At 42.8% G+C, this 21,699-nt stretch overlaps 4 protein-coding genes across 7 annotated transcripts in view; 1 reads left to right on the top strand and 3 right to left on the bottom strand.

Moving 5' to 3' along the window:
• Wdb (serine/threonine-protein phosphatase regulatory subunit widerborst) overlaps positions 1–11,202 on the bottom strand; it is a 45,519-nt gene extending 34,317 nt beyond the window's left edge. Inside the window, exons 1-3 of one of the 4 annotated variants that reach the window (XM_078178321.1) lie at positions 10,622–11,202; positions 10,132–10,512; positions 9,745–10,038 (exon numbers count right to left, since the gene is read on the bottom strand). In XM_078178321.1, coding sequence (XP_078034447.1) covers positions 9,745–10,038; position 10,132 — 295 coding nt within the window. In that variant the 5' untranslated portion in view covers positions 10,133–10,512; positions 10,622–11,202. The remainder of the gene's footprint in view (positions 1–9,744; positions 10,039–10,131; positions 10,513–10,621) is intronic. The other 3 variants (XM_078178322.1, XM_078178323.1, XM_078178324.1) reach the window with 3 other exon arrangements.
• Positions 11,203–11,698: 496 nt separating this feature from the next.
• Positions 11,699–13,940, top strand: LOC144468943 (JNK1/MAPK8-associated membrane protein). The gene is made up of 4 exons (XM_078178767.1): positions 11,699–12,774; positions 12,852–13,021; positions 13,090–13,166; positions 13,240–13,940. The coding sequence occupies exons 1-4, from the start codon at positions 12,311–12,313 to the stop codon at positions 13,447–13,449; spliced, it is 921 nt and encodes a 306-aa protein (XP_078034893.1). The 5' UTR covers positions 11,699–12,310; the 3' UTR covers positions 13,450–13,940.
• A 93-nt stretch (positions 13,941–14,033) lies between these two features.
• On the bottom strand, positions 14,034–18,696 carry Cd98hc (CD98 heavy chain). The gene is made up of 10 exons (XM_078178763.1): positions 18,588–18,696; positions 17,286–17,736; positions 16,364–16,742; positions 16,046–16,290; positions 15,840–15,965; positions 15,541–15,767; positions 15,277–15,460; positions 14,977–15,203; positions 14,340–14,489; positions 14,034–14,252 (listed from the first exon to the last, which is right to left on the bottom strand). Exons 2-10 carry the CDS (start codon positions 17,508–17,510, stop codon positions 14,177–14,179), a joined length of 1,839 nt encoding a protein of 612 aa, XP_078034889.1. The 5' UTR covers positions 17,511–17,736; positions 18,588–18,696; the 3' UTR covers positions 14,034–14,176.
• A 176-nt stretch (positions 18,697–18,872) lies between these two features.
• Positions 18,873–21,136, bottom strand: LOC144468945 (uncharacterized). Its single transcript, XM_078178771.1, has 3 exons — positions 20,177–21,136; positions 19,296–19,486; positions 18,873–19,213 (listed from the first exon to the last, which is right to left on the bottom strand). Exons 1-3 carry the CDS (start codon positions 20,268–20,270, stop codon positions 19,211–19,213), a joined length of 288 nt encoding a protein of 95 aa, XP_078034897.1. The 5' UTR covers positions 20,271–21,136; the 3' UTR covers positions 18,873–19,210.
• Between the last annotated feature and the right edge of the window lie 563 nt (positions 21,137–21,699).

Genomic DNA, 21,699 nt, shown 5'->3' with positions numbered 1-21,699 from the left:
CATCGACAAACCATCGGCAAAACCATAAGGACACACCACCGATGCAAGAAAAATTTGATTGGCCCGGCAAACACGCCGGATCCGAACAAAAATGATGACGCGCGCGCGCCAACGACAATGCCAACAACCACACGGTGTCGTGCTGTTGACTTTTGTTCCCGTTCGAGCGCGGTGCATAAACACGTGACGCGACACGAGAGAGGCGTCTCCCTCCCCCCACTCCCCGTGATCCAGATTTTCAAGCCCTTCGCCGCGAAGGCTGACGACAGTCGTTCGGATCGCTCTGTTCATTGCCTTCGTTATTTCGCTTCACCTCGTTCATTCGCTAATTAATGTCATTTTCCTATTCGTTTTCGCGCTCATTGTGCCCCCCCCCCCCCCTGTTTACTTTATGCTTATTTCTCTCCTTCTGCCCTCGTTAGCTGTTCGCCTCTAGAACCTCTGCCCGCCACGCTAGAGAACCGTCGCCATCGCGAACTCCGAAATTCGCTGCTGGATTTCCCGGGAGTCCGCGATGCCAGATTTATCGGGAACGTTCCGCAAAATCGCCATTCTCGACGATTCCATCGACGGCGCCGCGTTTAAACGAAATCGTCGAAATTCAACGGACACGAAATTCCTTTGAAAATTCTTTCGACGCGTCGAATCAGAAATGCCGGGAATATTACCGCCATTATCGTTATTATTGTTCAAGGCGCGACACGGAAATAGAAGCATCGAAATACCTTTGCTGTTTATAGATGCCTGGGAACTATTCCCGAACAAATGAACAAACGCGAAAGGAAAGACATTCGTCAAGGTTTTCTGGCTATCGAGCATCGCTCTGCGGCACGACATCGAATTCTTCTCGCTTTCGTTAACGTCGAAGACGGAGCATAAAAACGGACCGTCTTAAAAACTTCTTCTACGCGAACGTCGATGAATATTGTTATCCGCGACGCTGCCGACACCGGCAGAGAAGATATCGCGGATGAATTCGTAACGAAAAATGGCCAAACGTTTTTGTCGTTCCTCGCGAAAATTATTCTCGCCGAGGAACAACGCGGCGCGCAACGAATATTTATCAAAACATACGATCCGAGAATTAATAATTCTGGTCGAAACAGTTCGATCCGTTTACGCGTCCGCATTAATATGCCACACTCTGTGTGCCAGAATAAATAACGTACGAGGATGTCGGTCACGTGTTCAGCGTGAAACGTTCATTTAAAAGTATAACATTGAGATTAATCGGACAATACTGGTTGCTCGGTAGCGAGACACTGTTTTTCCTCGTGTCTTTCACATGCGATTAATTAAGGCGGCCCGCCGCGGAGAATGCTGGCAAATGAACACCGCGCGCGTGCAGAGCATCGAGGACGGCGAGTTCTTTGACATTGAACTTGATTTTGGAAAATTCAGCGGGACGGATTTGGCCGATCGGGATCGCGCGCGGGGGTCTCGCTCGGCCGACGGATTAAGGAATAAAACAATCGCTTCGAATCGCTCCGAGAGAATAGGCCAATAAAGCGGAATCCCCGCCGAGATTAACCGGGCAAATCCTCTCTCCCCGGCTCTTCCCTAGGGAATTCGATTAACCTGTTAACCGGGGGACGAGTTAACTCGTCGCCCCCCCCCCTCCCCCTATCGCACACTCCGTCCCTTTGCTCTTGCCCTCCTGCTGGTTCTCTTTCGAATGTTTCTAACATCTCTGAAACAGTTGACTCGCGCTCGAGGTCTGCACACGTTCGTTAGAAAGATTTTCATTTTGCAATTTGACGATGCATATAGTGTCATTGCCACCAAGAAAGACATCGTCGATTGAATCGAATCGGATCTCCAAACAAATTGCACTGTACTCTCGATAGTAATCGAATTTCTCCGTACTTGATCACCGACTCAGCGATTGTAAAACATGATAAAATAAACTAATAACGTGATCTCCGTGGATCAATCCCGCTCTTCGTGCACTGAATGATACCGACGAACGAGACATTCTTTCATTCGAGGGAATTTCGTCCAAAATCGCGTTCTTTCGAGCGCCTTCGAAGAGCAAGAAGTTGGCCGAAGGTCTGCTCGTACGGCGAAGTCGGCCGGCGCTTATTGATTTAAACGAATTATCGGCTGATTACGGAGCGAATTGTTTATTCCGTTGAAAATAGCCCGGGCGCTCGTGGCAGCCCTTGCGCAACATTCCGCGAATTACATAATAGCAATATTTGCGCCCGACAATTACGCAATACAGGCGACACAATAAATATCCAGCGGCAGAGAAACGAGCAGGTGAAAATATTTGCCGCGATATCGGCGCTCCGTGCTGCTCGGCTAATGTGCGCGAGAGCACAACACGCTGGTCTGCTCTCGTCCCTGCGCGCCAGACACGCTGCACGCTATAGTGCACCAAACAGGGTTATCTAGTATTTCCGAAGCCCGGCTCTGCTCGCCGTTTGTTCCGCTTCCCGCGTAATAATGTTAAAGCATCGCGGCTCGCATTTTCTTTCGCCTACGCGTGTCGCGCGGCCTTGAGGCGCGACCGGAAGTTGGGGTAGGCGAGAGAGAGAGAGTTATGTCCGCCGAGAAGAGTCGAAGTACGAAGAGCGGAGCCTACTCGCGCGGCTCCTCCGATGATTTCGCGTCGACCGTCGCGCGATCCTCTTCCGTTTCCTCCGGCGGACGCGAGAGACTCGGCGATGCCGAGTCCGGGAGGAGTAGGAGGACGCCGCGTGAGAACCCTACAGGAAACCGGAAGTGTACGAAATTAGACTAATTTCGTGCGCGGCAAGTGGAAAAACGCTCGCCGCGTCGCTCGAGGGCACACACGCGTGCCGCATCGCGAATCCGCATACGACTCGCGTGTCTCTGTCCGAAAAATTAGGCGTTTCTAGAAGGATTTCTAGGCCGATCGGGGCAATCGATCTACTTTATTCGATACGGTAAACCGTAAGCAACGCGTCTGTCTCCGTGTTGCGTGACCCGGAGAAGTGACGCGCAATGCGACGCCACGCGACGCGCGACGTTCGCGCGCCAAATCGCCCTTCGCGTCGATCCGATCCGATCCGATCCGATTCCGCTCGATGCGGATATCGATCGGTGTGCCCTAATCGTTCGCTCGCGCAACCGTGCACTCGCGCTCGTTCTTCTTGTTTTCGCTATATTTTATAATAGCGGAAGAGATAAGCATAGGCGATAACCGTAGTCCAATGGATTAATATTATCTTGAGTTTTTCTGTTTCCGACAATTGCAGTAACAGAAATCCTCCTACAAAATAGAATACCAAGACTGAAAATTAATTTGAGACCAGTATTTCCGATCAGTGATTATCATCGTCTTTTCTGTCAGAGATATCGGCGTAAATCCGAGAACAATGTAACAATATGAATAACGTTGATGACAAAGTACGTTTCAATTTCGTGACAACTGTTCCAAGCGTTGCACAAACGGCACTATACTCGAGTGCCTATTTTCCCTAACATTTCTTGCAGATAACGACTCGATATCAGCTGCTAACTACACTACGAGAACGTTTGCTAAACGAATTTATTCTACGGTACCCGAAAAATATCGCTCTCGATAAAGTTGAAAGTTCAATTATTCCAACGTTACGCGGTTCATTGACCCTCTGATCGACGTTGGAACAGATTCAAAAGGAGATCCATCAAATTGAAACAACAACATATTCGCTGGAACAAAATCGAGAAGTACGATATTTCGTTTCATGCGAACGCTGAATTTCACTGTGCTCGAATATAGTTTGGAAATTATAATTAACGCCTTGAACTCGCCGTACTCGTGCGGTACGGGTTAGGAGGACAAGGAAAAGACCTCAACGTTTTAGTACTTATTTACGCGTCTGCAGACTATTTAAAAACGTCGTGAGGTCGCCGGCCGCCCCAGGGGGTCGTTCTACTGTTAAATATTTTAAATTTCCGTGGAAGACACTGGTCTGGACGAAAAGGAAGAAAACCGAAAGAGAGGCGGAGATATGCATAGGTGAAGCATGGATCGCGAAGAAAGGAAACGTTTGCCGAGAAGAGAGGGATCGTGCGGTGCGCGCGAGTTCCGCCTTGGCGTCGCGTCGCGCGAGACGTTTTCCTCGCGGCGATAAATCGAGGCTTCTTATCTGTCCGCGGCCGATTATCGCGATCGTGCGGCGTCACGACGTCGATACGCGCGCGGACGCCGGACACCGTGTGTCCGTGCCCCCTTAAAACATTGCATTGCTCTCTGGACGGTGGCCGGCGAGAGCGCCGAATAAATCGCGAGCCGCGATATGCCGAATGAAAATACAGGGAAAATTGCAACGACGTCCAAACGTTCCTCTATTTGCGGTCTGCCGGGGCATCGATCGGGGATCCGGGGAACGGAGCTTCTCCGGGGACTGCTCATGAATATTATTCGACTGCACGACCAATTTAATCGGCCACCAACGAAACACCCAGAATCGATTGACGACCGGACGGTTTGCGAACTCCCGGTCTCAATTTCTCGCTCGCGAGACCGGTCCACAATCTTTCCTCCTACATACGGGATTTTTTCAATTTAATAGATTTTGGGAAAGCGGACAAGTGGGAAATATAAAATGATTGAATAGTTCGCAGGATCGCAGCTGCTATCGGTTAGGAGTCTCAAAAGTGCTACGTTTCTTGCGAGCTCGGAAAAACAATGCCTACATTCCGATCTATGGCACCGAATCAACGGAAACGGTAGTTCTTAGGGCTACCCGCGGTATGGCTTCTTGAAAAAAATTCTACATCGTGTGTCCAAGCAAAGAGGCGACACACTGATACGGTTTAGCATCGGCGCGGCGGTTCACTGTTAAAGTGTACCATGTTCACGTTCCGGATCGATAGCCGCTAGCCAGAGATTTTAATTGGTCAGCTGAACAATTACGAAGGCCTCGACAGCGAAAACTACGGAGCCAAGCCACGGAAGCCTCAAATCTCCGATAGGCGGAGGCGTTCCTCTCGAAACAACGAAACATCCTGTAAACTGTAAACGATCAGGAGTTTAGTTTCCCAGCTTCCGTCTCGGAGCTTTCAGCGCGAAAGTCTCTCTCTCTCGCCCGCGCGCGTGAGAGAGAGAGAGGGTGCACCTTCCCTCGGCTGGTCGAATCCGATTCAATTTAGGCGAGTTTCGGTCAGAGGATACAGCCAAGTTCAGAACTTAGGACGCTGAAACGTAGGCAGATGTCGGCTGCACACCTACGTGTTTCTAAATAAGTCTTATTCGTAGGTAGGCAGCCGCGAATCGCCGACCGATCTCGCCGCGACCGGTTCGCATCGTTGCCCGCATGAATCATTGCGATCTTTCGTCGAAATGTATCGTCGAAGAGTGGCTCTCCCTGCAACGAACGGATCGGAAACGTCGATCCTTCAAAAACATTTTAGGCGAACGTCACCGTTTTTGACCCGGAAATTGCGTCGGGCGATTTATGAATTTTCGATCGACAAAAGCGATTTGCCTCGTCATCCGAATAAATCATGGCCGGCGCTCGATGCAAATCGAGCGCTAAACGGAAAATTCTGTGTAACCGTGCAGAAATATGAATTTTCGGAAAACATTTTAACCGGACGAAGAGAGCGCCGCTGGAAGCCGAACGTTCCGGTGAATCGCCGAAGAGCGAGGCTCGCCAGAAATGTTCGTTTAATTATTAACTATTAGAGTACAATATCAAAGATTCGTTATTTTATATCCATTAAACTTTCACCGACGCGGTAACGAGGCCTCGCCGACGAAAATGAGACCAAACGTGACGTTATTCGAACTACTTTCGGCTCCACTAATATATGTTTCATTTAGCGAACAACGTCCGCGTTAGAATTTTAATTTAAAATTGTTCGAATAATGGCGTGTACGTTTGGCCTCGTTCTCATCCGGCAGCTCTCCTTGTCCGTAAAATAAACTTTTATAAACGCAAACGTGAAAAACAATCGAATTTGTTTCATTACAGCTGAGCTATCTATTGAAACAAGTAGCCAACCAATTGGAAATCAAATTATGAAAAATTCGACGAGCGAGACCCTGTGCGTTTTCATGTCTTCACTGCCGTAACAAATTTTATCTATCAAATTAATCGAAAAACTATATGCAAAAGAATAATGCAATCTAGTCGTTAGTCTTCTCGTAAAGAATAATGCCGAATAAGTCCCTAAAAATTGGTGGTCCAGAATCCAGGGGTCTAACCAGAGTTATCCTACTCCATCCCCGTAAGTAATGTCCCTTTCGACTCTAACGCAAAGCACGTTAAGGAATTCCTGAATAAAACTGTCGTATGGATCCCGCTGCGCAGCTCCCATGTCCCACGAGAGACGAGCGAGGAGAAAAGGAGGATTTAAAATTCGAATCAGTTCGAAACGGTTCGGAACGTCACTCTAAACGGTTTCGGGTAGCCAGTGGCTGTTCTAGGTATACGTCCGCGGCGGAATGTACGCCGACTACTGCCGGCAGAATGCCATCTTTCTGAAAATCCTCTCAAGCACGGCAATCGCCAGTGCCGGCAGTGAGTCTCCCCCGAGCATCTAACCGGACCGAAACACATTTCCCTGCCACGGTCTTGTACCGCAGACTCTATGCAGTACATAAATCCCGCATGAGACCCGGCTTACCTACGCGAGCGACCCTATACCTACTACCCGGTAGCATTACGACCCAACCGCGTAGCGCGCAACTTCCGTCACGACACGTATAATTCTGAATTAATAAAAAGACAAACGGATACGCACGAGGCCTGTCCGAGAATTTGTCAGTCGGGAACCGCCAGATGTTCCAACCACCTTCGAATATTACTGCGCGTTGCCGCACTCTTCTAAATCACTTAGGAGCTAGAAGATTTACCGTAGTTTATGGACACCCGTCTACTCCTCGTTTGGAAATGGCCTTTTTAAAATAACTTTATACAAATCGCAGTTCGTAGTAACAAATTTCGTTTGCAAGAGTCATGAAAATTAAACGATCCATGAAGTTTCTCGATAGTTCGCCCAGACGCGGGAAATTTGAACGCCTAGCTCGCACGATCAAAAATTCATTCATTACTTTTGTTTACGCGGTGTTACTAGTTCATCGGTCATTCTCTACTCTGCTATTATCTTTGGTAGATTGTTTGTAAACACAAGGTTGTTTAACCTCGCGCTCTGTAGCGACCGAAACCAGAATAAGACTGTGTATACGAGAGCGCTCCCTATTGAGAAACCAATTATCCAACGAATTAACGCAATATTTACCCGGTTAATGAAACGCGTGGCATCGTGTGACGATAGGTGAAACGCGTGCACGACACCCGAGAGGAAAACACGTGCGTATAGGTTATGTTCGCAACAACGTACGAGAAAGAGACGGTCGAGAGACTAAACGTAGCAGCGAGGAGCGAGAGACAGGAAACAAGTGCGAGAGGAGAAGGAGGGCGAGAGAGAGAGAGAGAGAGAGAGAGAGAGAGAGAGAGAGAGAGAGAACCAGTAGAGACAGTGCGCGAGAGCAAACGAGCGAGAGGAAGAGAGAGAGACTAAGGACTACTGCCGTTTTATTGGCAGAGGTGAACGACACTGCCTACTGCAAGGTGGATGCCTGTATATTTCGCATAACCGCTGGTCGTTGAAACGCACCACAAGTTTATGGGTCACTATATACTGTTTTCAAGTATACCTCTCGCGCGAAAATAGTGCGGCTTCCCTCCGTGTTGCTCCTAGATGACGAAGTAACAGAGGCTACGCTGTTGAATTAACCCTCGCTCAGCCAATGCCGGGTCACTTTTGATCATGTGTGTTTATACACGGACGGTAGACTCGATGCGGCGTTGCATATCGCCGAACTCCGCAACAATCTTATCGCGCAGACAACGAACACAGAAAATGTTGCAAATTCTTTGGAGAATTTATACTTCGTACATCTAGATAGTTTCTTCTATCTCCTTTTCACGTCGGCTACCACGTGATTCGTGTACGAGTCACATGATCATTTGCTCGTCGAACAACTTTAATTTTACGATTGCTGATTTGATAATCGATATTCTGCATCGATGTCAACAAAAACCTGTCGATAAGCTAGTCATTTCATTTTCAGGCGTTATCTCCTCTTTCTATTAATGTTCAATATTTGATAATAAAAAGTCGTGTATGCTGACAAAACATTGGCTGTTTTCGAGAGTTAGACAGTAATTATGTTGGTACAAGTTGTACGCATTCTATTGTAAAATAAACCGTTTCGAATTGGTTTTGTTCATCCGATAATTGCACCTGATCATTCGTAGACGACAATTGAATTTTTCCGTTTCGAAATCGCAGGCCTGACAGCATGTGTAGCCAGTCGGTTTTTATAGATCAACAGTCTATGCCGTACGTGACGTCCGACTGTAAAAGCTAATAAGCTTGTACAGGTTATGTAAGAGCGATTCGAAGGACGAGCAGCAGGGGAACGGCCTAATCAACAAGAGGAGAATCAGAATTCGCAGCTAATCTGATTTTGTAGCTGGCCAAACGCTGTCTCGTCATCGTGCAGGGTTTACAGAATTGACAAACAGAATCCCCGAGCGAACGATAAAAATACGTGACGTAAGGTGACTCGCACATGGCGCGACAGAAATTTGCAAGTGACGAAATGTAGATTTTTGGTCTTCGATTCGCGAATTATGCAATGTCGTCGTCCACCGAACGAAAATATTTTTCGAATTTGTATTCCACTTCTTTTTTTACAGACACCATTCTCGAAATTGTACATTTCTTTGCTCCGAATTCGGATACGAATTCAGAATTTCAGCGAAGGGCTCAAAATTTCTAGCCAAGGAAAATCGGTCGAGCAACGTGAACTGACCTCTGCTTTACTACTACTCATCGATTTTCAGAACGTACGTCAATACGAACATACACCGAACGGTGTTCACATAGCGGAAAGTTACCGCTTAAAACGTTCAACGAAACAAGCTTTCTGTTCGTATGTTACGTCTCTATCGTTCAAGCAGAAATACGAAACAAACTTTCGGTTTCGATACGAACGGTACCTATCCCCGAAAATTTTGAGGTTAGCTTCGGCAGTTTCGGGCATCCATGTATCGAACAATCTAATGTATCAGTTACAACAATATCAGATTAATATTATCAACGCATATCACTCGATATTACGTAATAAAGGCTGCTAATAAAACTTTATGAATCCAACAGATTCTACTAACTTTGTTTCAAGTATGAGACCAATCTTACCGAGCAACTCCAATCAGAAATTATAGAACCATTTTAGTGGTTACAAGAGTATATTATCTTGGTATTATGTCATTGTACAATTGCCTAATGATGCAATTATTTGAAACACTTGCAATTCTATAGAAAAAAAGAATTGCTGTGGAATGCATGCATTGAAATCAATAGCACTTTGAATGATAGATTTGTTTACCATTGGGATGCAATTCTGCTTGATCTATATATAATAATTCCTTAATATTAGAATGACAGATGCATTGCCAATTGCCATTGAGATTCAAGGCATACATGCATCTTATTAAAGTGTTGTTTATCTTTAACACAATGATACCGTAGCAACAGTTTACATGACGAAACAAGACTTGTACTATGAAAACACAGTCTAGACTGCTGTGTAATGTTGCTTGACGCAGATACAGCAATGTAAATGCAACAAACTCATTCAAGCATGGTGGTTAAATGGTCAATGAGTTCTAGAAACTGCAGTATCCGTATCAATGATTCTAGTTCAATGATATTACAGAGATGCACCCATGGGTAATCTCCAAGCGAAACAAAACAAGGTGATCGGTAACTAACCTTTGAGCTGCGGTAACTGCTGTAGTTCAACATCCTGAGAGTTACGGTAGCGTGATGATCCCTGTGACTTCTTGGACTTCTTCTTGTGAGATTTCTTGGTGAAGGGATCTATCAGGTCCACGATGGTCCCAGTCGACATGTTGGTATTAGCAGAGGCACCGTGAGAGCTGGAGGGAAGTTGAACGTTGGATATACGTTCCAGCCTCTGCTGCCCTATACCGGCGCTGGACGCGACTAAAGAGGGTTGCATCCACCCCGAGGAGGCCGCATTCCGCGTAGAAGAGGATGAACTCACTACAGTCACAATGGGTACAAAGCGATACTGCACGAGTTTTTCGAGAACCGAGTTGAGATCGGTGTGTGGTATCCCAGGACAGGTTAACCTACTGTTCAGACGTTCCTGAGCCAGAGAGGTGTGAAACTTAATGGTCGTGCGTGCATAGCACGAGGAGGATATTTATCCGTGTCTAACGGGGACAACGTGTTAGTCGTGTGTCTGGAGGAGGGGGTGACTTGCTCAATCGACGAGATCCATCAAGTTCACGACGAGTCCGAGAAGAAAAATTCGTAAAGTAATGCGGCCGGCACACGTCGTTGTGTATCGGGTTTGCGAGCAAAGGGGCGCGATCGCTTGTTAGGCGTTGTCACACGCGAACGCACGCCCCGTCGTCATACGTCGAATGCTCCCACCTACACCGTGTAGCACAGAGAAGCGGTACACCGTGTCTCTTCTCGCTGGTCGTACTGTGGATTACGCGTCACCTGAAACTGAGACCGGTGATGATACGTCGTACCCGCCTCGGTCCCTCGATTTTTACGTATATTCGATTCACGGGTGGCGTAGAGTAGAAAACGGCTGTGTGTAGAGCAGGCTTACCGTGACGTGCCTGCTGCCTGCCTGCTCAACTGCTTGTCTGCCTTCCTTGCTTGCTTGCTTGCTTGCTTGCTTGCCTGCCTGCCTGCGTGTCGGATTCCGAAGAGTCGCGCGAGAGAAGAAGCACCGTTACGAAATAGCTCGGTAGACTCGTCTAGGAGGCGGTCCTCTCGCCGCGTAAAATCTATCTTCCACCAGGATTATCTTTTTCTCGTACCGCACGAGGTAGCCGCACTCCGTACGCGCAACCGATCGCACACACTCACTTAAACGCCGTGATGGGGGACGACACAGAGGCTCGAACAGCACTCGGCCGCCATCAGCTGCTCGGACCGACGAGCTTCTTTCATTTTTGCCGGAACCAACCGAGCAGACTGTTACGCGTCAACTCGCGACGGTATTTCCACAAGCATCGTACGGTTTTTTATCGCGTGCGCACCCACGGCCCACTACAATTTCAGCATCCACCGCACCGAAAATTTCAATGGAAAAAGGAAAAAAAACCAGGTCCCTCGCACCGTCGCCCTCTTCACTTATTGAAAACCCGTCAAGAGGTGCCTTGTGTGCCTGAAAATAGTAATGTGCGCTCGGCAATCTTCGGCCGGAGATTCCCGATCGAACACGAGCAACCACGAACCGTCTAGGTCGCGCCACTTTACGAATCTTTACCACGGACTATGGTTATAGTCCGCGAGCATTACCCACGTCTTTACCCTGTCCGCCATGTTACGCCTTCTCTTTTTTCCACTAGGACCTAGGGCTGTCCTGCTGCTATCGATTCTCCCAGCTAGTATCGAAATGTCATCGATCGTTCGATATATTAATAATACACCGTCGAGACATCGGTCAGACGAATATGAAAATTTTAAATCTGTATATCATTAATATCCACTATTGCTGCAGTATTTTCTTCAAATTATTATAATTGTTATTATTATTGTAAACAAGCCTTCAAGTAGTTGAATGTAGGATGTTTCGCAATGAATGAATTTCTCTGACAATGTATCCAACTTATAAGTTTCGAATAACTAGATTCCGGAAATCCGGATGTTTATGCAACACCCAGTCCCAAAAACTGGATAAAACAAATTATTAACGTCAATACGAAATGGAAACTCTTACCTGTTCAAAAATGTTGACCTACATCTAAAGTTAATATAAAAATTGCATGAGATGTATTTACAGCATCTAATTTATCAATACATTTCTCCGATATAGTAAAGAAAATATCAATGCACGAATAGTTATACAATTACAATTTTATAGAATAAATGTTTTTTTCTCTTCCACTTGGCGATTGTCGTGTAGGTTACAACGTAATTAATTACAAATGACAATTAAAGCAAAACTCAAGATTTTACTGATCTACGATTTATCTATTTGTGCAACCAATCATAAGATGACGTTGCATACTTCAAAGTTTATAAACCATTTGTTAAAACGATTTACGAAACTTTAAAAATAAATCGCCTCCGTAAACTGCAATAATCTATCGGATTAAACACATCAATTTGAAAATTGATTGTATAAACATATACGCGATCATGTCAAGCTACTATGTTTGTTATTCTTTGCATCTAACCTTAAACTATTTATTATATTGACATTTGGAACAATGTTTGTAACCAGTAGCATAAGTTGAAAGACAAGTGCAAAAAATATTTACAAACATTCTGTTGTTTTCAAGTCTCCATGTGTTCACTATTAAAAGAAAATATTTTGAGTGCATGCCCTGGGTTATACTGTGGAAGACAACTATTACCTGATGGAAACTGGACAGATTGTGGTGCATGCCCTAACGGATTCAGGGTAAATGCATCTTCAATCTGTGAGCCTTGCAATGACGAGCCTATATTTTATGATTGGCTCTATCTTGGGTTTATGGCATTGTTGCCCTTAGTGCTACATTGGTTTTGTATCGATAATAAATCTATGAGGCACAATATAACCAAGGAAGTGACCGCATTGCACCTGTCTGCCTTATTCGAGGTTGTTGCTGCATCTATTATTACTGTGCAACTATCTGAACCTATAGGCACATTCAAAATCGTATCTTGTAGAACTACCAAACTTTCAGACTGGTATACATTGTTCCATAATCCTAGTCCAGACTATGAAGAATCTCTACATTGTACCCAAGAGGCTGTGTACCCTTTGTCAGTACTAAAAAGAATCATAAAATTACAAAATACTTTTTTTTTCAACACCAATCTATCAATTACTCCATTTTCAGGTACACCATGGTTTTCATTTGTTATGCTTTAGGTGTAGCTATCATGTTATTAATAAGGCCATTGATAGCTAGGAAAGTTTTACCAGTCAATGGAAAGTTTTCCATTTATGCTGCTCTATACTTTTATCCAGTTCTAGCATTGTTGCATGCAGTTGGAGGTGGCCTAATATGTAAGTTAAATTTATTACATGTTATAAAAAATAATACAAATTTCTATGCATTATTGGTTTCTTTACAGATTATTCATTTCCATATATAACAATAATATTATCAGTATTATCTAATGCAGCACACTTTGCATTTAAATTAGATCAGGTAAGGCCTTTGAAATATTCATGGTTAAGAGGATATTTGAATCCACATGTTTGATTTATTTTATCTTTTTTAGACAATGAAATCATTATTATTGAGTTCGATAACGAATTTGAAGAACGTGATAGTCATCCTGGGTCATTGGCTATTACATGCATATGGTATCATTGCTGTTGCAACACAATGTGGCATTAGCATTCATCCAGCGATGATCGCGTTAGTTCCTTTGCCCGCGCTATTTTATATTCTTACAGTCAGGTTTACGGATCCGCAGAAACTGACGTGAAGGGGCACGACTAATGTACCAACACAATGATTTTAATGATTTTTTAATATGTTGCGTGGAGTGATTCTAAACTTTTCCCTTAGGCATAATTAGAGGAAAGCTTTAGATTTCGAGATATTCCCGAAAAACTACGGCTATATGGTGGCAACGTATGTATCAATATTTAATTTTCTCGGTTATAGTTTACCGAAAGTCATGAGAAAGTAAGACACGCCAGTCCAATGCTGACTCACACACCGCCACAGCCACATATGTATTTACAAATTTCATGTAGTAGTAGCAATAGTTTTCCATGAATATGTCGGAAACTAAATTGAGCAACATATTAAAACTTATTAAAATTATTCTACATTGATATATTAGAAACTAGCCGACATGAAATATAAATCCCTTTTTTAGAAAAATAATTCGTCATTTGTCCTACATTATTGTATAAAATAAATCTTAAATTAATTTGTACTAATTATAGTTAATAAAAAAGTCATATTTTCCTTAACGACTTATAATATAAAAATTCTTCCAAGGTATACATAATATAATACCGGAGAACAGACGGGGTAATGGGTAAATTGCGACAACATACGTTCTTGCTACATACATATTTAATTACACACTTGCGATTGGCAAAATGAATACATGATTGAGTTTAATAAATGTTGTTACACGAGAATAATAAGCAAACGATTATACCTCATAAATATAAGTGGTTCATTGGGCCACAAACAACTTATTGTTTAGGCACGAACGTTAAGACAACGGTGCTCTTCCCGGCTATAGGAACCTTATTAGAGGATAACTTTGTTCTGAAATACGAGAAAATTATGTATTATAATATAGCTATTTTAGATGTTGTGGCCATTTAATACAACTACGATTACAAAGCAATTTACCTTATTATCTCATCGCCCTGGACATAATTAGGACTGTGTGCTACAACACTAACTTCACTTGAAACCTGCGGTAATGTGGACAGATCCACTACAGTTGGGTCTTCTGCTGTCTGATATGCTACTAAATAGCCAGGGTTGCCGCTCTTCAACCTGTGTATATAGTTATGAAAGTTAAATCGGTTCTTTGATATTTAACAGACAAGGAAAGCGATTTGAGCAACTAATCCATATACCCGACCAAACAAAAAATGAAGAATTTAGTTATTTCTACAGAAGATAGTTTGCATGCATTATGTTAGTAAGTTAGGACTCACCAGCTCCTGTGTAGTATAGAAGATAGCGTGAAACAAGGTAAATTAATGGTTAATAAATTACATAATATATTTGTTAGTTCTAAATTAAATTATGTCAATATTAATAATCCACCTAACAATTTGGTTAGTAAATTGTATTATACGTTTTGTTAAACGAAATTTAAATGAATACCGTGTTCAGTTAATCACTTCTACTTTTTGAAAACATTTAATACTATCTATGGAGGTTCAAACGGTGTTACTTCCCATTATTAAATCACACAGAAAATGTGGTGTGCAAGTTAAAAAATCATTGATTGCTGTCAGCAAATCTACTATATTACCTTGTGTACACGAACACAGTCTTATTGACGGTCAAAACCACCGTGTCTCCATAGAGGAATGTTGCGCTCTCGCGTTCTTTGGCTAAAGTTGCAAATGCATCTTTCGCTGATAGGGTATCATTTAATGTGAGGATTGGAGTACCAGGTAAAAGTAAAGTCATAAGAGTTAAGCTGTCTGCTATGTCAGCATGCATCCTCTGCCTCAAAGTACTCTTTTTACCATTCAGCTGAAATGTGCATAAAAATTACAGATCAAAAGCCTCAATTAGTGTTTCGTCGACAAATTTTATGGAAACTTACATCCCAAGCAGGCCATGAAGTGATATTCAGCCACTGTGCGATATTTTTACGCAAAGTTAAGGAACTTATGCTATCATTAGCTGTTATCAGGAACTGTGAGTTTTGTGGGATATGAATCAGTCTTTTCTTTTCATTGTAAACCTGTAAAATGTTGGTTCCAATGTCGTCTTGAAGAGCAAATAACCTGGAAATAAAAATAATTTACAATAACTAGAAAATGAGCCAGATACGCGCATACAGATAATTGTTATCCAAATTACTGACCCTTTATTATCAGTTCCATTGTAAACTTTTTCTTGCCACTGTGAAAAGATTGCGGCGTTCTCTGTACGATCTCTTGTGTAAACATGTACTAGTGAATCATAATCATCTACAGCAGAGGCAATAGTACTTCTATATTCATCATGAAGTTCTGGTTGTACAGTCAAGTATTGAGTATTGGCTAATCGGAAACCACTGATTCCTAACTTCAACCAGTGAGTCAGAACATTCTACAATACAAAATATATATTAATCTGTGTTACATGATATACATAATAAATCAAGGAAAAATATTAACTTACAGCAAATTCAGTAACTACAGTTGGATTATTGTAATTTAATGCAGGTTGAGTGCTATTAAGTTGATGTAAATAATATTGTCCCCTTTGCTCGTTCCATTCCCAAGCAGATCCTCCAAATACACTCAACTAAAAATTTAATATATTATTCAAAAAACATTCATGACATTGTAGTAAGAAATTGTATCACAAAAAGGTAACCAACTAACCCAATTGTTAGGTGGATTACGTCTGCCATCTGACGTAGTTTTTCCATCAGCCCAAACATAATAAGATGTGAATGGATCTTCTTTTGCAAGAGAGCTCTTGAACCATGGATGTTCAGTTGATGTGTGAGTGGGATCTAACTCTAAAATGATGTACTGTCCTCTCTCTTTCGCAGCCTTTGTTAGAGCTTCTAAGTCACTGACAGTTCCGAGTTGTGGATTAATATCCATCATATCCTCTGGACCAGCTGCAATTCAAATTACATAATGTATTTAGTATATTTTATCATATAAAGAGCAATGCTCTCTAAGAAGACATACTTGTTGCGCTTCCTTTAACCACTGATGCAAGGGAAATTGCATCTATGTGTTGTGCTTTTAATGTATCCAACAGAGCTTCTACTCCTTTCAAATTATGTGTGCTAGTCTCTGCTGGGTCAAGCTGGACAATAGGACTCTTCTCCCACCATTCCTTTGGTTTGGGTGCTGAACATTTTGGAGCCATCACTACAATGGCTATTGCACCCACTAACATAGCAGCCCACAGAAGCCAGAATGTAATGAACAAAAACCATCTCAAACGAACCCAAAATGGATCATTAGCAAATTTCATCAACTCTTCTTTGCCCATTCCAGACAGAGCTTGCTTGACCGTTTCAATATCAATTTTGGTGTCCCCATTCTCGGAAATAAATTTGACCTATTCGTAAAAAAAAAAACAAATTAGAATAAATAATGCAAGTATTCTTTTTACTGCGACAATTTGTTATTATTCTAGATCAGTAACAAAGCATTGAATTATTGTACATGCCCATTCAATCGTTTAACGAATGAATGGTTTGACCCCGAATCACAAAGACTTTTCCTCGAGACTGTTTCTCCGAACCAAAGATGATGCAACAGCCAGAAAGCCATTGCTTCCGAGCAAGTATATTCGATGTATCACATAATCGGAGCATGCTCATAAAAATCCATGACAAAAGAATTAGAAAGTAATTCGAGACCGTCTCGGCGGTATCGATCGCACGTTGGCAAGAAAACAATGCGGTGATCGTTCGAACGGGAGCAAAGTATGTTCGAAACAAAAGAAATTTCGCGATGGTGTAGCGCGAATAAACGAAATCAAATGTAATCATGAACCCACAAGAATGGTTTTTATGTCGACAATAATAACGCAACGTCTCGTTGTTCTAACGGCAGCTGTACATGTCGGCCATAAAACGTGCTCAATTATTCAACGTACCTCGGTCGTGTCTTTCGTCGATGTGACTTTATTTTCCTCCTTGAGCATCTTCTCATGGGCCCCATCGTTGATCTCGGCCTCGTTATTCGGCTTCCCCATGGTGTTCTCTTTCGGTGGTTCACGCTTGTCTTCGTCCGGAAGCGACTTGTACGTGGCAACAACTGCCGCTTCTTTCGCGATACCGTTCGCCTCGGCACTATCTAAATCCAACCTCCCACTCTCCATAGCTAGGCGTTCTACGGAACGGTCTCCAAGGACGTATTCAGATGCGTTGCGTTTACGCAACGGGGTTGATCAGAATTGGAGGGAATCCTTTCTCTTTTCCCTAAGATTCGACAGGAAACCCTGGCACCACCGTTCTTCGGCGTTCCAGCAACAAGAATGACCAGCGAACGCGTTTTAACCCTCCGAGATAGCTGGTTGGCTCCCTCGGCCCCCTTTTGTCCTGGACCTATGTATGTATGTGTTCACTTTTACCACTACAAGCACACCGAACGAGATCGCTATCAGGGCCGACCCTTGTCCCTAAAAGGTTCTGCGTCTTCAGGGCCCACTCCGATAAAAATACAGATTTTTATGGCCGCCGTTAACGATCATCGGATAAGTAGCAAACATACAAAGTCAAATTTTTCAATTAAAAATGCTAGATTGAAAGAAAAGTTGTTTATTGTTCCAGTACGAGTCGCATCCTCGTAGCTTAGATATTCGTTAGATGTTTAAAAATAAATATTCATCTGGGTAATGTAATCTTTAATGTAGCCAGTAAATAATTATTGGATATTTCCGAAATTCTAGTCGTTTACAGTCACATGATTTTTAGAAGAGGTTTCAAATCTGTTGCTTTTGATGTCCGGTGTAGTGTTAAGTGATGGTCATACAATGGCTTATTGGATTAACAGAGGTTTCCATTTAGAACTATTTATGTAGCGTCCGGAATAAAGGGAATGGTATTTGAACGAAATAAAGGGATGTTAATAGGGGAATAAAGAATATAGTTTTGGACGGGGTACCGCGTCACAATAGTCCACAACTGGCATTGCTCTGATTTCGGTTGAATCGATTCAAACGACGAATGGGTCAGTTGCACCGAGCAGACACATCAGCAGGAAATATTTCTTCAGCTACATTTACAATTGTTAAATGTACGTCTGCCGCGATTGTTAGATGATTAGAATTACATTTACAGTTGAGGACATATTAACAAGGTCTGGAGCAACGCCTGATCACGAGGGAATGAAAAAGGGCGTGACTTCTTTAAAGTATAATGTACCAAGTAGTATGATTTAAATTTAATGTACGAACCTGGAATGCCGAGATAATCGGTTTTGCTAAATACCGATCGTATCTTTTAGTGAGATTCTAATCGAGAGTACATTGGTCCGAGTTTCACTGTAATTAATTATCAATATAAATATAACGCGACGCTATACCGTTCTTTACTTCACCAGACTGATTTTCCATACTAAGCAGTTCGTGTATGTGGACATACCCTACTACGTCACAAACTGCAAGTTTGACATTGCAAAATTTGCAAGTCGCGCGAATATTTAAAATCGATTAACAAGAAAACGAGTTTGATCTGTGAAACATGTCGTCCCATGTTTTCCTATTTATTTTTTCGTTATACAGATCAAAGTACATTTGCTTCTGTATATTATATTATAAACCCTTATAAAGCTAACGTTTTACGATAGCAAACGATTATAGGTGTATTCTTAATTTACTACATCCAGCTCCTTGTATTTGCGTTGCACATTATTCGACGGGAGCAGAAACGCCGGTACTTATCTTCCATCGTGCTGATAGCACACGAGCGAACATTATCGTCCTAAACACATACACTTTGAACGCGTACAATTGTTTGTTAAGATTATAGATGGCATAGAATGGCTTAGTATCCCGCGCCGTTCCGATGTCTGGAGTGCTTACTGTAACAACGCGATCCAAATAAATAGATTTCATATTTAATATTATAGTTCGCGAGATGCATCCTTGCTCGATCCTACTCACCGTGCTCGTCGTGTTTAAAATAAATATCTCTTCGGTCGTTGAGCCCTTCTGCGGCGAGAGACAGCAGTAAGATAAAATCGAGGCAACAAGTACTACTATCAGCATGGCCCATAAAAACCAGAACACGAACAGCCGAACGTTCATCCAAACGGGATCGACAGTGTAGAATGGATAATCGTCGCTCATCGATTCTGAAATCAGATGTGCCGTATACGTGAACCGATCTATTCACTTCCAAACATTCAAATGGTCAGAAAAATAGGAATTTTGAGAAGAGCATGAAACGAATATAAAATCGTAGCATCGAATTTCGCGTAACAATGTATTAAACGTTATAGCACGTGCGAAATTTGTCTGCCTACTTTTAACTTTTTCCTCGGGCAACATTCCAATTTCAAACGTTTAAGAATGCGAATATAATTCACGCTGCAAACTACGATATCAACGTGAATACAACGTACATTGTATGAATGTGACGAATCGAAAGTATTATCGATCGGATTAAGAGGACAACATAGGGGAACTATGTGAAATTTACCGATTGTGCGTAGATTCGTGCGGCAGAGTCTAGGCGAGTCTAGATCACACGACATTGATCGAGTAATCGAAGATCTATCGACTTTTACGTTTCTCCGCTACCTATTGGCGCGTTTTAGAACCATAAACAAATGCATGCTGCGCGCGGATTATGCGTGGACACTCTACCCGTGATTGGCCGAATTTGAATCTGTGAAATATTCGGGACAGTCTTTTTGACATCTTGATTAGCGTAGTTGCGGATAGATTCAGAGTTGTCGCGCAATGCCAGCGAGAGTGACAGTGACAATGACAGTGAGAGCGAGAATGACAGTGACAATAACAGTGACACATCGAACACAAACCTGCGTCCCATTGCTTTTGTTTGAACGCGTTGATCCTAATGGCCTCGTGGACGTGTTTGCCACAGAAAAGGTGAGTGGTCTCTTTGGGTTCCATCGTTTTCGCATGCTCCCTTTTTCCGTCGCCGCCGTTGTTATTCGCTATCAACTGTCCGGCTAACGGTTTTCCTTCGATCGTTGTTCTTTCTGGCCGGTCGTCCGTTTGCTCCCCGATACGACGCGACAATGCGAACGTTTGCACGTTGGTTGTGTTTACGAAAGCCGAGCCTTCGTCGGGCTGACAGTCAGCGATCGGTCTCCTCGCAGAATAGAACGCGTACGCAACCGATAAACACACGCGCGCAATCGATACGTTTTGAACGGCGAATTTACTTTCACCACCCTTATTGTTGTTTTGCCGCCGGGTCTTATCGCAATGCAGATACGTTAGAGCCGATTCGGTCTATTTTCGTTCCGTTCAGTTCTCCGTCCGCCTTCAATTAGAACACTTTCAGCTCGTAGTGGATTATTATTTTAACCCTCTTTCAGCCGATAACTCCGACGATCTTGACCTATGCTTGATCGCGAGCGTAGTGTTCGCAATTGTCGTTGAAAGTTTTCCTCGTTGTAAACCGACGGATATCCGATAGGCGGCGGAATCGTGAATTGTCTTTTATCCACGTTGAATTGTTTAACATTTTAAACGACCGACGGTGCACTCTTATTTACGTGGTAAGAGTATCTAGACCGATATAACCTGACACCGTCCATTGCGCCGATGTTATCCAAACGGCTCCTGAATGACGAGTGCCAACAAAACAGGCTCTGCCACCCAAGTAAACTGAGTCATTTCGTTTCGCACGTTTCTTTGTTGCTACGTGCGTGTAATCTTGAGCAACGGGAGTATTTGTGTAGTCATTAATGTAAATTGTACAGCCAATAAGGAGTTTCGAAGATCAACACCTGGGGCCAATGTCTCGTTTTTTTATTGAAACAGACTTATCAGCTACAGACCGGGCCACGTGTGCTCTGCAGATGCGGACGAACTTTGCGTAGTCTTAGTCTTTTTATAGTTGCAGCCGTTTAATAAGGAAGTACTTTGGTCATTATTAGTCCGATTCGCGTACAAGGAAAACTTTTGTATACGCGATAGAATTTTAATCTCTTGCTACACATATGTATGTATAGTAAGAATTTGTACACGAAATAATTAAATAAAGTATGTAGAATATTTTGGTGCAAGTTACAACAGTTATTTACATATCAATCCAATATGTATGGATTGATTGTATGTTTCTAATTAATTTGATGTAATTTCCATTTTTTACAAGAACTCTAATTGCTTGCTATTAGATCGTTATCCTTGAATAAATGTGACATACCAATGATTTGGAAGGTGGTTTATCATCTGTGTTTAACCAGAAGTTGGTAATATATTATGACATTGGAGACACATTACTGCCTAATCGACTTAAACAATCCAGTATTATCGCGAAGCTAGTATTATACCAGTAATTCTCTCGAACACATTTTCATTTCTTAGATCG

This window comes from Augochlora pura, chromosome 4 (assembly GCF_028453695.1).
Source record: "Augochlora pura isolate Apur16 chromosome 4, APUR_v2.2.1, whole genome shotgun sequence".
NCBI classification, from domain to species: domain Eukaryota; kingdom Metazoa; phylum Arthropoda; class Insecta; order Hymenoptera; family Halictidae; genus Augochlora; species Augochlora pura.
The sequence above is the reverse complement of the archived record's forward strand: the minus strand, read 5'-3'. Positions and strand labels throughout refer to the sequence as shown.